Source organism: Caloenas nicobarica, chromosome 11 (assembly GCF_036013445.1).
Source record: "Caloenas nicobarica isolate bCalNic1 chromosome 11, bCalNic1.hap1, whole genome shotgun sequence".
Lineage (NCBI taxonomy): Eukaryota > Metazoa > Chordata > Aves > Columbiformes > Columbidae > Caloenas > Caloenas nicobarica.
Window position 1 is genome coordinate 3,226,592 of NC_088255.1, and position 14,943 is coordinate 3,241,534.

Sequence of the window (14,943 nt, forward strand, 5' to 3'; positions counted from 1 at the left end):
CTCCAGAATTGTCCAGAGGTTCCAGACAGAATTTTTAGAAATTCCTCAGGCATTCTCTCAAATTTAGGACAGGTAGTTGGAGACCTCGTCCCTGCCCCTTGGAGTACGCGTGTTGTGAGCACGGAGGGAAGGGAACAGCAGCGATTCGGTGGGAACTCATCATTTTCCTGAGATCCTGAGCAGACGGGACTGCAGACTCTGCTTTGTAGGCAAAAATCTCTGATCTGTATGGGCACAGGTCATAAACCTGAGGGAAATGTTTAGTGTGTATTTCAGTGCGTGCTTCTCGTCCATTGGAAATAGTTGGTTAGTGTGGGAGGTCAGACACATCTGTCACCGAACGGTGAAATATCGATTATGTTAATGCTGAATATTGAAACTATTTTATCAGTGGAATTGTAATCTGAAGAATTTGCTCCGTCTGCAAAAAGAGTAACCAGCTCTATCACCATGTTGATGTTGAAATGCTTGAAGGAGAAAGTAACTGTGCTCAACAAGAGAAATCCATACATCATTCTTTGTCAATGTAGAATATAAAAGAAATAAAAAAACTTTCTTGCCTGAAATGTTACAAATAGTGTGAAGCCATATGAGTATATTCTACTACAGATAATGAAATACAGAAAATTTGAACACACTAATTATTAAACTATGTAATTTTCAAATAATTATTTTTAGATCAATTTCTGTAGAATCTTGAAAATGTTTCCTTGAGATATTCCTTTTCTCCATCTGTTTTTCAGATCGTCCTTTTTCTGTGTACATAGAGATCTTCCTCTTCCCAGTGGATCTTTTTCCTCACTTCTGATACCACTTTGCATTTAGAATATAAACTGTGTCAAAATACAATATTTTCTGGCAGATAGATACCTGTATATGTATAAAGGATGTATCCACATTGCATAAAGCGTTTTGCACTAGAGGAAATTTCCATCTAGATAGCAGTAAAGTAATTAGCATTGTTGACTTTGTTGTTGGAGCTGATATTTAACCAGCGAATATTTATGCAGAGGTGAGGTTTCACACTTATATATATAAATATACCATAGATGTAAAATAGATGAGTTATTGTTTAAGGTGAAGTCTTAAAAACGAAGTGGAAGGCCCAAAACCATTTAGATACTGAATCTGGCAACATGGAATTTGCTGAATATATTTTCAATAAATAATTGGTTTAATGCTGTGCTGTGTCACTGTAGAATCATGGGTTGCCCTGTTATTTCACGCTGCTGTGTGTTTGTTTGCGTAGGTACGTGCTCACCAGTTAGTTTTACCGCCCTGTGACGTAGTGATCAAAGCCGTAGCCGACTACGTCCGTAACATTCAGGACACCACTGATTTGGATGCCATAGCAAAAGATGTTTTTCAACATTCACAGGTAAAGTATAGAGCAAAATATTGGGTTTTTTTTTTGTTTTTCTTGTTTTTTTTAAACCAACCGTGCTATACATTTGTGTTGAAGAATTGCATTCTGTAGAAATAGTGTTCTGCATCAGTTGATCATGGCAATCTCTTGGTATGAGCAGTGTCTTAGATACCCTAATTTCACTTTCCCTCACTTTCCGAAGGTGGAAATACTGCATTTACTCTCGGTGCTTTGAAGTTAAATAACCAAAGGGGTTTTGTAGCCTGTTTTTGTGTACCGTGACTGAGAATCGGTGGCACATGCAGACAGTATTTTCGAGCTTTGACGTAGTATTTCTGGTGCTGGAGCGGTGCGGTGGCCTCGAGGGTCCATAGGCACTCGTACTGTATGTCATGTGCTATACATTCACTCCAGCGCACTGCTGACCTATAGATAACATGCCTGGATTACTCCTGACAGATCTCTTTTTTATTTTAGTCTAGAACAGATGACAAAGTTACTCGATTTAAGAGAGCAGTTGCTTATTACTCAGCAACTAATAAACCTATGCCATTTCATCCACCACATTACCTAGGTAAGTAATTAAAGAAGGCTTTTCATTTCCACTAAAACCTGGCATAACCCTAAACCAGAAATAGTATTATTAGCAGGATCTTATAAAAATGTTTGTGTTCTCCGACAATTTTCATTGACCCTTGAATATGAGGTTTCAAAAGAAGGTCTGGGCTGATTTTCCTCTTGGCTGTTGCTGCATCAGTTCTGAAATCTGGTGACCGGTTCCACTCGTGAAGACAATTTCTATTTCTGTTCCATAAAACATATTTCGTCTTTCTGCCTGGACTTACCTGACATGTTCTCAAAATCCCTTTATAGTTTTTGATTTTTCGATGTTATACCTGCTTAAATTGCAGCGACAAATTGTTCTGGCATTGCAGATTATTGTTAAGGCTTACAAACTAACTGTATCATCACAAGACTTACTACATGTACCTCATTCTTCACACAAAAACGTAATTTGAGCTGAAATTTTCTAAAGATTTTCAGTTACCGTAATACTAATACAGCTTTTCCTTTTATTTTTTTTTTTTTTCTTTTTGTGGGGGATGGTGAGGTAGAGTGTCTTTATTTACATTCAAAGACCTGCATTAAAGGGCATTAAGGCAACTCCAGGTGAAATACCCAAATGATAGAAAGTGGTTCTAGATTCTATGTCTGCGTGACATTGGTTTTGCTGGCTTCTGCATTGTCACATCTCTTGGGCTCCCTTTGATTCCCAGGTAGAACAGAAATGTGCAGTAATGAGAGATAGAATTGAGAGAAGGTGAGACAAGTAAAATAGACGTCAAAATATATGAAGTATTATTAAAAGGCAAAAATTTAAAAAACTGAGTTAAAGGCATACTAGAAAACAGTAGTGCTAACAGAACAAGAATAAACATAGAAGCAAAAGGTTTAAAAGGGTAGCTATGTCAAATAGTGAGTGTTTTCACGAATGTTTGGCTTTTTTTCTTTTTCCTCTCTTCTGTGTTTGCAATACAGCAGCCAGACCAAATCAGTTTGGTATGCCCGGGATAGTGCCACCATATGTTCCTTCTCAGATGCTTAACATTCCACAGACCTCACTGCAAGCAAAACCTGTGGTAAGTGTAGCCCTCTGCCCTTCTCCTTGGGAGAAACCTGCTGTGCTCATCACATTAAAATCCAGGTGGGAAAGGCCCATCTAATTTTTTTAGCGTGGGCGTTCACTGGTTGAATTTTAAGTCTGGAGCTATAGTGATGCTACAGACTCTGGCAGAACAGTTTTTGTGGATGTCCAAGATTTAATGTGTACATTTGGAAAAAGCCACTTGATTAAATAATGTATTTGATTTTAAAAGCCTTTTTGTCACCTTCACTGAAGAAAGATGCCTTTATTTTAGGCCCAGCAGATGTCCAGTCAGGGTGGGGCCCAAGGCCAGGGTCCATACCCGTACAGTCTCTCTGAGCCAGCCATCACCTTGGAAACGGGTGGAAAAAGCCTTTCTGAGCAGAACAACTACAGTAACATTCCTCACGAAGGAAAACATACACCATTGTATGAACGATCTTCTCCAATAAATCCAGCTCAGAGCGGGAGCCCTAATCATGTGGATTCAACCTATTTTCCTGCCTCTTCTACATCTTCGTCCTCTGACAATGATGAAGGCAATGGAGGTGCAGTGAAGTAAGTTGTTCATCAGGTTGTTTTCTTACCTGGCTTGTGTTAAAATAAATTTATTTCCAAAATCCTTCACCAGTGTCCTGAAAGTAAGAAATCTGCATATTACTGATACGATAGACCTTCAGAAAATAGTTCTAGGTCACTTTGACTGCAAACACGTCGTAGTTCACTGTAGTCGCCTTGTTCCTTAACAAGCAGAAATCCAAAACCAAATATTGTTGGATGTTATTCCACTTCTGCCCTTAAGTTTTGTTGAAAGAAGGAGAGAGTGAGATTTTGGTAAATGTCATAAAGCCTTTGAATTCTTTACTTTGTATAAAAGAAATATTCCTACTTCACAGTATAATTTATTAAAATTTCTGTAGCTAAAAACTATAAAACTTCGTAGTGTTTACACTTCTGAAATTTTGGAATAATGCGGCTTTGCAAAGAAACCTGGTGTGAATGTCAGAAATTCAGCATTTAGGCCAGTGACTTCAGGGCCCTCATTGACAGACGGTGGCACAAAGCAGCAGCAAAACTGGGTTTGCTCTCTCCTCATGTGCCTTGTTTCCTGCAGAAATATTTCTGACGTCTGCTAGATCGTGTGCCTGGCCTTGGCAATAAAGTTATGTGGACTTTCATTTAATTACTGCTTGCCGACCTACAAAAATAAAATTTGAAGAGAGGCAGTTTGTGTTAACCTTTGTGTAGTGGTTTACCGGGTGAGAATCAAACCTGAGGCTTGATTGCTCTAAAAGTTTGGGTTTGGGTGTAATAATATAAGGATGTTACTGATGGGTGTTAAATTCTGAATGTGTCTACAATAACGCATGATGGCTTGGGCTTTGTTTCTTTGATGCAGTCTGTCTACTTTAAATATCATCATGTGTTTTGCTTAGTAAATCAAGTAAGTTTGCATGGCTTCTGTGCAGTGTAGAACTGGAAATGCACCTGCTTTAGCAAAACAACGTTTTTCAGCATTTTTGATGGTGTTGCTGTATGCATTGTATGCAATAAATTTTGAATAAACATAGAAACTGAAATCTAGACTGTCGTATCACAGTTTATAGAAATAGTCTTCTAATTGAGGGAACCTACTTGGCATAGTGACAAATGTTTCAAGTTCAGTCAAGAATTGTTCCTGCATGAACATTATTTAGTCATTGTAATATACAGGTTTTAAATACAACCCCATGTTGACGTAGTGTAAATTAATAAATGTCAGTGTTCAAGTCTCTTCAAGACTCCTACTGCGGACGTTTCTAATATATAACATCCTTTAAAATCAGAGTCTCTGGCCCATAGTTCCAGTAATGGTCAACAAGGATTTATCCCATTGGATCTTAAACAGCACTTTAATACTATGTTTTGTTTTGTTTTATGTTGTCCTTCAGCCATGTCAGTGGGAACAAAATAGGCTGGGAAAAAGCAGGAACCCAGTCAGAAAGTCAAACACGTGGAGAGCTGGGAGACCAAACAAAGGTAATTCTTTAAGTTCCAGACATCACAGTTTATCATTTTATATTAAAGCCTTACAGCAAACTCTGAGTAGAATTTTCAGTATTGATCTGTGAATTACAAAACAACAGCTTTAAAGTACAGTAAGACATTTTCCAAGGAATGTTGGATCGTATACATAAAAATGAAAATTAAATAGGATGCACTAGAAAATAGTAGATATAAAATAGAAACCAATAACCTTGTTTACTCCTTAGCTTACAATCTCATCCTTGGGTATTGCTACCTGTGTTTACAGTCGTGCATTATTTTGGTTTTTACTGAAGATCAGAGCGTTCTAAGTGTTTGTGGGTTCAGGGTCCTTGTCATATAACCTACAGTGTAGGGAGAACAGCTCTAACACACGTTTTCAGTGCTGGCCACAGACCCTTACTGGTGTATTAAAGCTCAGCGGAGGAGTTTATAACCACCTGGTATGAATTTCACGTAATACATATTGAAGTAGCTCCGTGGGACCAGTTAGAATGTATTGCTACTGAACTAAGGAAGGATGGGATAACTAAGCTCTTAATAAACACTTAACATTATCTTATTAAATTTCTTCAAGATTTAAAACCATTGTGAAATTAAGAGTATGATGGTCTGTATTCCAAGTACGAACTATGTTTAGAAAAACCATTCAGAGCATTTGCACTTAATATCTCTGTGGCTTTGCGATGGAACCATATGCCAACTATTAATTTCGTGTCAAAAAAACCCAATCAGGAGTGAGCTACACCGCAGACAAACAGAATGTTTTCCCTGTACCTTTGGCATAGAAATTCCAGTAAAGTTGGGCTTTGTGCTTCAAATATCAAGCTGATGATTTCGTCTATCAGCGGTTATTGTTTTTGCAGACTACGCCCCATAGGACGACTGTGTCTGCCTGCAGATCAGTCACCACATGGAAACGCTCATTTGACCTGTTAGTTCCCTCCTGCTCCATCTCGCGGAGCAGGCGTTAAACTTGCCAATAGATACACGCATGCAGCCCAACTTAAATGCATGCAATTTAATGTATAAATGCTTGTGAGTCTTTCCTTTTTTTTTTTTTTAAATATTAAATCACTTCTTCAACCTTCAGTAGCAGGATGAGACAGTTGTATCTGTTGAACGTGAGAGGGAGGATTGTGAGTACATTTTGTAGATGAACTCATTTCCTAGAGAGGTATATATTTATGATTTTTAAAAAAAGATAAATATTTCCTGACGATTTCAACAGAATGAGCTGTGTGAATTTCTGAGGTAATTTAAAGTGCTGGAAACCTGGCGTAGATCAGACAGGTAGCAGCAATCTTGACACTCCTTTCACTTGACTTAAATGTCAAAATTCCTTGCTCATAGTTGTCTCGCTATGTGATTCTACATGACAAAGGTATGAGGGGATGGATATTAGTGGAGAAAAAAGCCAAGGGTGGTAGTTCCTCAGTGGAGGTGTCTGAGTGCTGTGCAGACAGGGGAGCATCGCTGGGGTTGGGGGTTTGTCACCTTCCCTCCGTGTCCCAGGCCTGGGCAGTTCTGTAAACTCCTCTTTGTGCTCCAGCATCACTGACTTTTAGTTGTTGGGGTCATAGAAGACAGGGACAAAACTCTTTAAACTGATAAAGAAATATAGGTGATAAAATGACACGGATTTAATAGAGGTACGATAGCTCACGTGCTTATAAAAAGCATTTTGTATTAGTGTATTGTGTTAGAAGTGTTCTGATTTACAGGTTTTAACCATTTATTTTGCATATTTCCATTTTTGTAAGTACAATGAAGTCTGGATTACCACCTCTAAAATACAATCTTTCACTAATGTCCTCTGTAATTGTGTGCTTAAAATGTAATCAGAAAATAATGTCGCCCTTCTTACTATTTTAGATATTTTGCCAGAGCCTGTTTTTACTAATACACACCTTCCTACAGAAGGTTTTTGGAGGTTGTGTGGGGGGTTTTTTGTTGTTTTTACATGCAGGTTTTTGTTTTTTCATGAGCCTGAAGTTAAAAAGCTGAGCTTGTTTGGGCCTATTTTTAAATGTTATTTGTTTTGTGGGATTTCATGGCTTTGTTTCAGCTTTGCTTTTAAAGTCTTATGAAGTATGCGAAATTTTCTACACAAATTGTGAAAATACTCGTACATGATGTATCATCAAGTGAACAAATTAAATTTGTGTCTCAAAAGTTTTTAGTCTTATTATAATGGTTTATAAGCATGAAACTAGTATGAACTCAAACTAAAATCAGCTTTCAGTTTTGAAGACAAGGATTTTTAGGAATGAACTCTACTTTTTTTGATCGTATGTAGGAGTTGCAACATGAATGCTTACAAAAGGCGTATTCACCGGGAGGTTTACAATATATTTTGTGTGTCCTGTTTTTCCTATAAATTTGTGAACTACATTTCTAGAAGTGGAATAAAAGGCCACTTTAATCTGGCAGTCAGGAAATGTTGCCATTTTCTCTCACAGTCATCTTCTCAGAGAAAACAGTTTTATGTCTTTTAAAAAAACAAAACCAAAACGTTTACAAGGCTTTTGAGTTTGGATACTGTATATTTTAAATGTCTTTAAATTGAACTATGTAATTTTTCCTGTTTCATTTAGAATGCAAGCTGAGAAGGGATGTGTTCATGGAAGCCTAGATAAATTATAGACTTTGTGGCTGTCGGTTAACACATTTAGTTGGTAGTATCTTGGAAAGACTTAGATAAGAGGTAATTCACATTTCTTTAAAAGGACATCAGTCCCCCTTCTGTATTGTGCAACTAAAAATCAAATTAGTAATTATGTTGCTGTTAATAAGTTAAAGCTTTACCATAATATTTATTTTTTTCAATAATTTGCTTCTGCTAGCAAACAATGGCTGAAAGTTTACATTTTCTGAAAATCTTTTAGCCAGCTTTGGGTAATGCATTTTGCATACTGATACACAATGTGAAGACTTGCTCTCTTCATTGCGGGTGAAGAAGGGAACGTGCTGATCTTTATTCTGTATGTTCTGTTATAGGCAGAAGGTTCCTCCAGTGCTTCGTCAGGAAGTCAGGCAACTGATGTCAAAGGGAATCAACCCAGTAACCCGCAGATCCCGTGCCTGTTGTCCATGCCCACCAGAAACCACATGGATATTACTACCCCTCCATTACCTCCTGTAGCACCTGAAGTATTAAGAGTGGCAGAACACAGGCACAAGAAGGGGTTAATGTATCCCTACATCTTTCATGTCCTAACCAAGGTATGACATCTAAAAATTATGTACTGTAAAGATAATCACACATTTCTGGCTAGAGAGTATTGTACATTTATATCCTTTTTAATGCTTTGAGTTTGGGTCTATTTATAGTGCTTCTAACTATTTTTTCCCCTGTTTTCTAACTGCTCTTCTGGTACATCATTCCAATGAATATGAGATGACTGTAATTAGAAGTGTTTACTTACAAAATTAATCATTTTTCCTGAATATACGTAGATGTTTTTATATATGTATGTATGTGTGTGTTTTATATAGAGTCCATTTCCATCTAGAAAATCCTTCCAATGTTCTTTGATGTGTGTGCGAAGTCTTTTCTATTTTCAGTGTTCAAACCCACTTGGATTGTTTTCCCTCCCATCCCTGGTAGCTAGCCCTGATAGAAACACAGCAGCTCTAAGAAATCCCTTTTGTATAATCCTAAAATGTAATCATAGATCAACTTGATGACGTTCTAAGTTTTTCTTCGTTTTAGTTTGGCAGAACATTTCTGAAGGCTTTTTTTTAAAAAAAAAATTTATTTGGCTATTTTGTGTGCCAGCCTTCCAGTCCCAGGTAAGCTGCATTTTCACACACTCAGGACTCTGTGTCTGCTCAGCGTGGCCAGTAAAAAAATCTACGCGACTGGCTACATAAGGCTACCTAGAAAAGCACCGGGAGAGCTCATCTGGAATATTGTGTCCAGTTCTGGGCCCCTCAGTTCCAGAAGGACAGGGAACTGCTGGAGAGAGTCCAGCGCAGGGCCACAAAGATGATTAAGGGAGTGGAGCATCTCCCTTATGAGGAAAGGCTGAGGGAGCTGGGTCTCTTCAGCTTGGAGAAGAGGAGACTGAGGGGTGACCTCATCAATGTTTATAAATATATAAAGGGTGGGTGTCACAAGGATGGAGCCAGGCTCTTCTCGATGACAACCAACAGTAAGACAAGGGGTAATGGGTTCAAGCTGGAACACAAGAGGTTCCACTTAAATGTGAGAAGAAACTTCTTCTCAGTGAGGGTGACGGAACACTGGAACAGGCTGCCCAGGGGGGTTGTGGATTCTCCTTCTCTGGAGACATTCAAAACCCGCCTGGACGCCTTCCTGTGTAACCTCACCTAGGTGTTCCTGCTCTGGCAGGGGGATTGGACTAGATGATCTTTCGAGGTCCCTTCCAATCCCTAACATTCTGTGATTCTGTGATTCTGTGTAATAGGCAGTGAGGACCTGCTGCAGCGGGTCGGGAACTGCTGCAGTTCTCTTTGTGTTGAACTGGGGAGAAGCCAGAGCAGTGGTGTTCCCCACAACTCTGTGTGCCGCTTAATTCAGTCTCTAAGACATAAATTCATTGTTCCTTCTAAGTGCAAACAGATGAGTCCCAGAAAGAGACAACTTTAATCTTCTTCCTCTGTAGTCTTCAAAACACTTGGTTCTCATGCACCAAGCCCATTCAGTGTATGTATTTGTAAATGGCACTGCGTGCTTTCCTGTTAACTTATATTCATTATAAAAATCTGCTTCAGAACAATAAGGACCATAGACGGGATGTGAAATCCATAAAAAGAAAACTTTCTGTATCAAGGTTGAAGTTTGAATTTCCTGTTTCCGCTGTGTTTGTTTTGTGCCATAACTGGTATTGCTGTCATGTTCTTACACTTCTTTATCAAAGTGGAGAAGAATGTAAAGGTGTATGAAGACCATTGATGACAGTTCCTGTTTCATACTTTGCACAGACAAATATTCTTAGTACATTTAAATACTACCTGATATTTAATTATAGAATCATTTAGGTTGGAAAAGACCTTTAAGATCATTGAGTCCAACTGTTAACCCAACCCTGGCACTACCCCATGTCCCTAAGAACCTCATCTCCATGTCTGTCCGTCCCCTCCAGGGATGGTGACTCCACCACTGCCCTGGGCAGCCTGTTCCAATGCCCCACAGCCCTTTGGGGAAGAAATTGTTCCCCAGATCCAACCTCAACCTCCTCTGGTGCAACTTGAGGCCATTTCCTCTGGTCCTGGCGCTTGTTCCTGGGGAGCAGCGCCCGACCCCCCCTGGCTCCAAGCGCCTTTCAGGCAGTTCAGAGATCAGAAGGTCTCCCCTCAGCTCCTGTTCTCCAGCCGAACCCCCAGCTCCCTCAGCCGCTCCCATCACACTTGTGCTCCAGCCCCTCACCAGCTCCGTTCCCTTCTCTCCCGTTTCTTGGTGCGAGGGGCCCAAAACTGCCCCCAGGATTGGAGGTTTGGCCTCCCCAGTGCCCAGCGCAGGGGACGGTCACTGCCCTGGGCCTGCTGGCCACACCAGTGCTGGTACCAGCCAGGATACTGGTGGCCTCTTTGGCCACCTGGGCACACGCTGGCTCACGTTCAGCTCCTGTCACCAACACCCCCAGGTCCTTTTCCAGCCGCTCTTCACCAGCCTGCAGCGTTCATGGGGTTGTTGTGACCCAAGTGCAGGACCGGGCACTTGGTCTTGTTGACCCTCAGACAATTGGCCTCAGCCCATCAATCCAGCTGGTCCAGATCCTTCTGTATGGCCTTCCCACCCTCCAGTACATCAACACTCCCACCCAACTTGGTGTATTGTATCTCACACTGGTAAGAAACAAATTAAATGCCTGCATTTGAGAAACTCATTCCCAAGAGAGAAAAAAAGTCACACTAGCAAAGACTGCATCAAAAATAAATCAGTCCTACTTAACACTTTTTTTTCGTTCCCTACTCTCTGAAATGCTTTTGAACAAGTATGTACAGGGAACTGAAGTACACACTGGGTGCAGCAACAGGTATCTTGTTGTGTGTATAGAGAGGGACCTTTCAGATGTACCTTACACCTAAAGTAGCATTATCTGAATTAAACCCGAGAATATCCTAATGTAATCACTGCAACATGTCGCCTACAGTATTCATTACTGGGACAGTTTAAATGTGGTTTTTTTTAAGTGGAAGTAGCAGAACAGAGTGCTTTTCAGTGTTGAAAGTAAAGGCTGATATTTGGGAGCAATGCAGTGAAGTCATTTTCCAAGAAGATCTTAACATGATTGGATGTGCAGACACAGAAAAGATGGGAGTGTCGCTGCTGTTTTGAGAGAGAATATTGGAAGGGTTTTTTGTGCTTTTTTCTGAAAAAGTACAAAACGCTAAAGCTTTATTTGTATACATTCAAACCCAACCTTACTGATGTAATTCCCAGTTAGGATTTTTTGGCCAGGTCTTCTCATGATGTTGTTTTTTACAGCGAGTCTCCGGTACTGTTTCAAATCCTTGCACTAAGAAGTCAGATGAGTGCTTTCAGACCGCATTAATGTTTTTAAAAATAACTGAAATCTAGATCAGCTTCAAATAGTCTTTGACTGTCTGTAAGCACATCACTGTATTTTTTGTGTCCTGTTTCACTCTTCAAAGTATCTGTATTTGAAGATCAATATGCAGGTAATCCTCACCTGCAGGTAGTCCAGACAAAAAAAATAAAAGGTGCGTGATGGAGAAGGGAAAGAAGAGAGCAACAGAAATAACCTGGAGACTTACTGGAGCAAAGCAAGTAGATTGTAGGGTAATCCTCCTGTGGTGTTACCTTCGCATACACAAGATCCGCACTGTTGCTGAATCACATTTTTCTGGACTAGATGAGATTTCTGTTAGAGCTGATTGAGTGACCATGCATATCTAAACAGTCTGTTCACTATAACACGTCTTTTTCTGCTTTCTTTCATGCAAAAGGGTGAAATCAAAATTGCTGTTTCTATAGAAGATGAAGCCAACAAAGACCTGCCGCCTGCTGCTCTCCTTTATAGGCCAGTTCGTCAGTATGTTTACGGAGTCCTGTTTAGTTTGGCAGAAAGCAGAAAGAAAACTGAAAGACTTGCTTTTAGAAAGAACAGACTTCCACCAGAATGTATGTACTGCAGAATCTTTTCTTTATTTCTCTTCCTTTTGCTATGTTTTCATATCCATTTGTACCGTGATTTGAATGAGAATAGTTACTAAGATTTCATCAGTGTAGCTAATGCTGGAGGAATTTATGGTTTATTTGATCCATGATAATGGAAAAAGATGTTAATTTGAAATTATATTTCCTGCTTTAGTGGGTGGGTTGCACTAGATTATCTCCAGAGGTCCCTTCCAACCCCAACCATTCTGTGATTCCATGTGTGTAGTAGTTTAAGACCTGTAAATGTTACCACTTCTAAGCAAGCTCTGGGCTTTATTTTTTAAAATGTGTGCTCAAGCTGCTATCAGACTTGCAGCAAGTAATGTCAGTTTGTGATGTGATTTTCAAAGTATATGGCAGAACTTGATTATAGGAAACTTCTATTCTGTGCATATGCATACAAATTTGCATACTTTTTTTTCAAAAATGAGAGGTGCATATGTTAACTTACCCTGTCTTCTTAAATGTGTAATTAAATGTACTTCAGTGACATTTGGAAGTCTCTAGTATCTTTCAGGTACTGGCGTATAAAAAGTTGGTGTAAAATCTCAGACGTCAGGTGTAATGCAAGTGAAGGTAGACCTGGGTGAAGATAGACTAAACTTTTGCAAACAGACTTGTCAAAAGATCATTTTGCTAATTGAAAGGGCTGAATGTTAATCTTCATATTAGTCTTCTGCTTCCAGGAATTACTGTCATTCCAGAAAATTCAACCTCCTCATTCCAGAGTGTTTTTCTTATAATGAAATGCATACAAGGAAATGATTGAACTTTACAGTAGCATCTTATAAAGGTTAAAGGAATGCCAAAGCATTAAGGGGATGGCAGCAGCAGCAGAAGTATTTATACATAGGAGTCTGCTGGCAGTAGACTAAATTTAAGAATCAGATATTTAGAATGTGTGAAAACATCGTTCACCATCTCCATGTGTAAAATTATGAAAATAAGAATCAGTTGTAAATTTTATGTTCATTCCCTCTTCTGTTTCCATTTTTAATTGTGAATTGTTTTTGTACAGTCATAGTGGAGATGATAATCTTCCAGAATTTATTGCAGCCATTTATTTTGTGGGAATTAATATTTACCCTATTTGAATAATATTTCAGCATATGTAGTGTCACAGACTTCTTAAATCTTTGAAGTCGCACAACATAGTAGTATTTCAGGTTACGAGGTTATTTCAGGATTATCCTCATTAGGCTTATGTCCTGACGAGTGTGCTACAACATTTGTCGTGGTGAAGTAGCTGGGTGCTGAAGGTCTGCTTCAGTTTTCAGAATGTTTTATCTTGTAAAGCTGGAATGTTCTCCACAGGCTACTGGGGAAACCTATAGAATCTCTATCTTTTCTTCATTTCTGTTGCTTTTCAGAGGTTTATTCTCGATGGAGGCCCTGAACACTCCTGCTGACTTGGTTTAGTGACAAGAGCTCTGGCAAATCTTGCTGCTGGACACATTCAGCCACTGACCTAGTTCTTTCTACCTTAGGACTGACCATGCTCTTAAAAAAAAAAAAATAAACTTCTGCCCAAAAGTTAGTTGCTTCACTGCAAAGCTAACAGTGTCAGTAGAGATGGATTTGAGCTGAGATGCAGGCGTGTGGTTTGAAAGAGCTGTGTTGCAGGGAACACATTTATTTCGATCAGCTCTCTTAGAACGTAGCAAGAATCAGGCCGTGCAAGATGGGAAGAGAGATCAGTGTCTGAAGAGCACATTTCTCAGATCAATTAGTCACACTCGTTAGCCCTTGATAACTTTTCTGAGGAGCCAGGCTGTCATGGACTAATGATGCTGATTCTCCCTCAGTTCCTTAAATTTTTTTGCTGCTCTCAGAAGTGAACAAGTTATGAAATACAGTAATTAAGACAATTGAGACAAAATTTAAGAATTAAGACATATTGAGAGAATTTAATAAATTAATTTCTCAAAAAAATGTGTATTGTCCTTAAGATTTATGTAGAGAGGTAATGAATACGTTAATATCTAAAATCCTGTTATCCTTGTTGTACCAACCATAACACTGACAACGAACGTAGTAATTGTGCATGAATAATTTGCAAGTGTATTGCATGCTAGGGTTGTAGGAGCTATTGAAAGTACATGATGAACTGACAGGTCAGCATTATTACCAAATACATAGACAGAAAGATAATAGATGTTTCATAAAATGAATGACTTCCTTTCTTTTAAAACATTATTTTTATGTAGTTGAAAAGCCAATAAAAGACAACAGATCCATTGGAAGAGGTAGTAGTCAGCGAGGTTCTCCAGTGGTAACTGTCTGCTAGGTGCTGCCTTAGCTGTACGTGTCCCCATGTCTGCTCCCAGAGGGCAGGGAAAGCTGAATCACAAAGTTCTGGATGGTGTGTTCACCGCCAAGGCCACCGCGTTGACTGTGTGGCTCTTCCTTCTGGGGAGATGGAACCCGGTGTCTCATGTGCTCTCCTGTGCAAGCTCTGAAACAGGTTATTTCCCATGTGCTGATAAATACATACGTGTAGGATGAAACAGTCTGCCCTTTCCACTCCATGGAAAAATGCAGACTTGTAGAAGCTGTCCGAAACCCTGGTTGGAGCCAAAGGTTTGGTATTTTAAGCCTAGCCACCTCGTGATGTGCTGTTCTCCAGCAAGGCTGTATTCAACCGGTGCTGTTTCTGCCAAAAGAAAGGCTCTAGCCCTTCTGCAAAACCAAGCATGCTTAGCTCAAGCTGTGCTGTCAGTAAAGATTATAAGGTTAAAAATGAAGCTTGATTAATCT

General features: G+C 39.5%; 1 protein-coding gene across 2 annotated transcripts in view; it reads left to right on the plus strand.

Moving 5' to 3' along the window:
• The window catches only part of FAM120A (family with sequence similarity 120 member A), a 55,400-nt gene that overhangs the window by 19,267 nt on the left and 21,190 nt on the right, over positions 1-14,943 (plus strand). For both annotated transcript variants that reach the window (XM_065642301.1, XM_065642302.1), the window contains exons 4-10: positions 1,250-1,378; positions 1,844-1,940; positions 2,906-3,006; positions 3,286-3,569; positions 4,943-5,030; positions 8,037-8,261; positions 11,976-12,150. In XM_065642301.1, the coding sequence (XP_065498373.1) occupies positions 1,250-1,378; positions 1,844-1,940; positions 2,906-3,006; positions 3,286-3,569; positions 4,943-5,030; positions 8,037-8,261; positions 11,976-12,150 (1,099 nt within the window). The remainder of the gene's footprint in view (positions 1-1,249; positions 1,379-1,843; positions 1,941-2,905; positions 3,007-3,285; positions 3,570-4,942; positions 5,031-8,036; positions 8,262-11,975; positions 12,151-14,943) is intronic.